This window comes from Polistes canadensis, unplaced genomic scaffold, assembly GCF_001313835.1.
Source record: "Polistes canadensis isolate GaletaPanama2010 unplaced genomic scaffold, ASM131383v1 scaffold_379, whole genome shotgun sequence".
NCBI lineage: Eukaryota > Metazoa > Arthropoda > Insecta > Hymenoptera > Vespidae > Polistes > Polistes canadensis.
The window spans coordinates 1-5,509 of NW_014569926.1; the positions used below are offsets into that span (position 1 = coordinate 1).

The 5,509-nt window shown below is 29.7% G+C and overlaps 1 protein-coding gene across 1 annotated transcript in view; it reads right to left on the reverse strand.

Annotated features, from left to right (window-relative positions):
* Nucleotides 1–298: 298 nt before the first annotated feature.
* The window catches only part of LOC106792120 (integrin beta-PS), a 5,913-nt gene continuing 702 nt past the window's right edge, over nt 299–5,509 (reverse strand). Inside the window, exons 2-10 of the mRNA XM_014758285.1 lie at nt 4,289–4,455; nt 3,885–4,209; nt 3,572–3,800; nt 3,392–3,476; nt 2,664–3,311; nt 2,272–2,583; nt 1,984–2,184; nt 1,390–1,893; nt 299–1,199 (exon numbers count right to left, since the gene is read on the reverse strand). Coding sequence (XP_014613771.1) covers nt 1,134–1,199; nt 1,390–1,893; nt 1,984–2,184; nt 2,272–2,583; nt 2,664–3,311; nt 3,392–3,476; nt 3,572–3,800; nt 3,885–4,209; nt 4,289–4,453 — 2,535 coding nt within the window. The 5' untranslated portion in view covers nt 4,454–4,455 and the 3' untranslated portion in view covers nt 299–1,133. The remainder of the gene's footprint in view (nt 1,200–1,389; nt 1,894–1,983; nt 2,185–2,271; nt 2,584–2,663; nt 3,312–3,391; nt 3,477–3,571; nt 3,801–3,884; nt 4,210–4,288; nt 4,456–5,509) is intronic.

Genomic DNA, 5,509 nt, shown 5'->3' on the forward strand with positions numbered 1-5,509 from the left:
TAATTATTTAAAATACTATTACAATATATAAATTTACTGTATATACTATCAAAGAATTTATCATATACTATCATATACTATCAAAGAATTTTGTATAATTTGATAGTATTATATCGTCATCGTTTTATATATCTATTTTCGTCCATTGGTTGTCAGAGTACTAACTAAGATAATTTTATTTACTCGAAAAGTGGACTTGTGAGCTTTTATGTAATTCTGTATTCTTTGCTTTAATCTACTGTATTATAAATAATTATAGACTAATAATTTTGTTGGTATAAATATATTAGTAAGTATCTTCTATTTATTTTATTATAATCTTTTATTATTTCATACACTTTTACATTGATTCATTAATACAAAGATATTTGTATTGTTTTTTCATGATAAAACTTAACATATTACATAAAAAATATCAAGTATATAATCAGTACAAGGCATTGTTTAATTCTTCGTTAAGAGTATCTCAAAAATTTATTTCTTCTAGCATAATTATCAGGCTAGACATCGAGAATGAGTTTAGAAATTGTCTCCATGTTTATAAAGAGATTCTAAATTGTTAAATATATAAATTATCTATAATAGCATCATTATTTTTTGTAAGTATCCTTGTTAGCATAAAAGACACATTAATTTTAATATTACTAATTTTTTAAATATAACATAAAAGGCACTTACAATTAGATGTAAAAGTCATCATTAAAAATTATTATTACAAAGCGATTTGAATTTCAATTCTTGCATATAACTATGAACCTACGTATATACGTGTATATATATAGCTCTCCTATTTTATACAAACTTTAAGTCATTTGTGTATGCAATAGCACACAATTTTACAGGCGCACTCTCTCTCTCACTCATGCAGAAAATCGTCATATATAAAATTTGTACACACTCATAACGTATGTATTATGGCAATTATTATACGTAAACACTTAATTGACTATTTTAATATTATTGAATATTAAATTAATTATATGTATTAACTTATGATGACAAATAAACTAATGTTGCAATATTAATGCAGGCTCGAATATCGCATAATAACATTCTTCTATATATAAATGCTAACAAAATAATATTATGAACACTTGTTATTCTTCGTCATATCATGGGGATCTAGGATAGTTTTATTTTCCAGCGTATGTTGGATTTTTGAAAGTTGATGTTGCTTGCTTATAAATAGGATTTTCTCCCTGTAAAAACAAAACGAAATGTATTAGATCAATTTCATTCTATAAAATTAAAAAACTAATTATTTGTTTATTTTTATAAACAATGTATTAGGTTGTCCGATAAGTCCATGGGGATTTTTCCGTTTATTTATTTAGAAAAAACTCCATGAACTTATTGAACAATCTAATATATAAATATTATATAATTTACCGTATCCCACTTGGCCAACATTCTTTCCTTTTCAAATTTAGCAAATTCTCTTCTGTCGTGTATCGTTGTTAACAATTTCCACAATAACAATAAAGCTAAACCGATTAAAACAATTGCAGCTATAACTCCTAATACTATTCCAAGCATATTCACTCGAGGAGGACACTCTCTTTCTGCTTGTGCGCGCACTTTCAAACAATTCGTTTCGTTATAGTAATAAACAAAGTTGTATTTGCAGTCATCTTCGTCTGTACCATAACACATAACTTCATCGTTATCAACGTCGCCGATAACATTTTCTACAGGTTCGGGAACAAATTCTCGACAATTTTTAGCACATTCTTCGGGATTACTGTAATTCCCAGTTCCATACATCTGACACTGTACGCAACTTTTGAGTTCCTCGCATCTACTAGGACATGTCGGGCATTTGTTACAATATTTACCCGAATATCTTGTGTTACCTTCCTCGTGACAAATACATTCACCACAAATGCAATCGCCCTTAACAAATAGAAATAATTAAATAAGATAAGAATAATAGATTAAACGATAATTACATTTAGTTCAAATAAAATGAATCATTTTACTTACATGTCCCGAACAAAGTATACCATTAGTAGTTCCTGGTGCTATACAGGAATCATTTGAAGATCTACAACTACAAGATGGTCCAGACCAACCAGCATTGCAAACGCATTGCCCGCATTCGCATGTTCCATGATTTGAACAAAGAAATCCTTGATCGCGATCACATGAAAAATTGTCGCACTCGCAAAAACGACCTGATATTATCTAAATAAAAGAAGATATTATATTAAATATTTAAATAATTTGTTTAATGTATCCTATAATATATTGGTTGAAATTTTTATTACTTACTTCTTCAGGATTCTCTCTTTCTTCGCACTCACATTGACCACACGCACAAGTACCTCTTCCCGAACAATCAACCAGAGACGTGTTATCTGGTCTACAAGATTGAAAATGTTTCTCGAATCCACTCATTTCTTGATGTGGACTGCATTCACAACGTTTTCCAAAAAATCCATCGTAACAATCACAGACCCCACAATTCAACGTACCAACACCATTACATTCAGAAGACATTGGTTCATACATAGGACCATCTCGTTCGCATTCACAATCACATAACATTTCTAAATTGACTGTTAATGTTTCATTGATACCAACCTACAAATGTTCATAATATTATATTCATGTAAATCTAACTAAATCAATTTATTTGTTATGAAATTCTTTACGATACTTACTGGATAAATATCAAATTTCTGTTTCCATTCAGATCTGTTAGCAGGACAACTAGTAACTTCAATTTCAGCGATAAATTCTACTTTCGTACCAACTTTCAATCCATCGCATTTAGAAGTTTCTACAGCCGGTCCCGAGCCTAAACAACTCGAAAAATATTTAACTTTCACTGCACTACTGGCAGTATCTTTCATTTCTACTGAACTAGAAATAGCATTATATTGTTCCCGAATCAATTCCACTACATTACTCGAATCATCCGACAATTTTCCTGCAAATGATCCTTCCACGTGTTTCGTTAACTTTTTGTATACATTGATTTGTTCTTCAGTAACCGCCCATATAATATTAATAGCGTTTTGTTTAACTTTTAAATTAATTTGCGATATACTTGGATAATCTTGAAGCGACGAATGAGTATAAAGACCGTTATAATCAAGATGACATATTCCGTCATTCGGTTTAACAATTCCACCTAATTTCCCATCACCGGCATAATGAAAACCAGCATCTGTTGAAAATACTAACAATCTACGAGCCTTTTCTCGCCAACCAATTTGATTTCTACAAACGATAGCTTGCATAATTGCATCGAATCCACCTTCGGGTGCATCCAAATTACCGGAAACAGATGCATTTCTTACTAAACCCTGTAATTGAAAAAGATAATGAATTGTGTATCACAAGTTTCAGTTTGAAATTTTAAATTCTATATGAATCTTTTTCTTACAGCAAAATGTCTTGTATCTTGTGACAATCTCATGATGTTTTTATATCCATATGGTGCTGCGCATCCATCGCATGGCTCAACGAGGCTAGAAGGAATAAAAAAAAACAAACACATATAATAGTTATTTTCAATCACTACCATAGCTCAAGTAACATTCTATTTATATCTAAAGAAACTCACAATTTTGGCATTGTGTTTACATAGGGCATTACTACTTTATCAACGAAACTACCAAAACCCAAACGAAAATTGCTTGTAATTTTACTCATACTTTCTACGAGTAACTGACCTAAGTCAGATAATTTTTTCTTATCATCTTCCATGGATTTACTTAAATCCATAAGATAATAAAGATCAACTGGATAATCTTCTGCTTGTGAATATGCAAACGACATCCTATAGGCCTCGTCTGAAATAATTATTAATTAGCTATAAATATATTCTATATTAAATAATAAAACAGAATTAAAAATATATGAATTATATATCTTACTTATTCTAAGTTTTAAATTCACTTCCTGAGGCCACATTTGGACAGCATCTTGTCGTTTACTACTACTACTACTACTGCTACTACTACTCGAACTTCCTTGAAAATGTGTAGAACTTGTGCTAGAATAATTAGTGGAAGAAGTTTGTTCGAAAGAACCATGACCTTCAATGCCAGCATTACCACCAATCGAATAACCTCCTTTGGTTAAATTACGGTGTCTCACCATACTAAAAACATTGTCCGGATTCCATGTAAATTTCTCTGGACATGTTATTAGTATTTTGGTGTTTATGTTGGGAAGAAAACACCTCTTTTCAGGAAACCTCTGTAAAAACCATATCATGTGGTGTTATTAGGATTTAACTATTAATATTAATTTAAATATTTGATTTAAAATTACTTACAGGAGCTGCGCACCAAGCGCAGTGTGGAGTTTGTACGCACTCATGACATGTTTGTTTACTGATACATGGGTTCATTCCTGTCAGTCTTTCTGGAGGTGTATAATTTGCTATGACTATAGAAATCCATATCGATATTGCTATGACCCATCTTAAACTGACGAACATTCCTAAAAATAATATTAATTATTTAGGAAGAGAGATAATTAATCGATAAAATATAACTTCTCTGAATTAAAAATTTCTACAAAAATGATTGACATCAGTATACAAGGTATTTAAAGTTTTTCTGACCAAATGATGTCAGTGTATTCTATGCAACAAAAATAAAAACAAAAATGTTATATAAGCATTTATTTTTAAAGCTTCATAAAAAGTTATGACACAAATTGTAAATCACCTAGTTTCTTGTTCAAAGTGTCGATCACCTATGCAAATATAAATCTAACACGGCTGTAGAGCAAAATAAACCTGTTTCACGTAATTGTGAATGTACATTCGTAAACACTAAGCGATGCTTGACTCTTCTACTAGGAAATCTACATTGATACCTCTTATAACAGCCCTAGTATGTCCATTGCACAAAGTGTGCACGTAATGAATGTCTATGTCTTAGTCTGAAAATTCTTATTCTTGGTCTGAAAATATTTTTAGCACTTGATCAATAGTATTATTCTGCAAGGAAACTTAAAAAAAAACTAATATCGATTGGTATTCCCTAAATCACTTGGAATAATAAACACTTTTTTCTTATTTTCGTGTATAGAATACAGTGACACCATTTGATTGGAAAACCACATCCTGTGCAGACAAGGATTTATGTTTTATGTCATATAAAAGAATAAAATATGAAATGAACAAACAATTAAAAATACATTTAAAATAATAATAAAGTTCGGCATAGTTTTTTATTACAAAATATATTAAATCTGGCTGTGATACCAATTATAATTTAAACAAACTGACTTGTTATTTCTAAGAAGCATAAGTTCTATTATTAACCCATTGAGTCAGTGTCTCCTGTGTGACTCAGTGTAAGTTCTCTGTAATAGGTTTGGTCAAAATATGATAAAATATTTTATGAATTTATATGATACTTCGCTAAAATATATAAATATAATTTAATAATTTATATTAACAAAAGAGAGAGAAAAAAAATAATAAAAATTAAAAAAACCATAAAAAAGAAATTTTTCATACAAGTAATAAAAAATTGAATTTTAC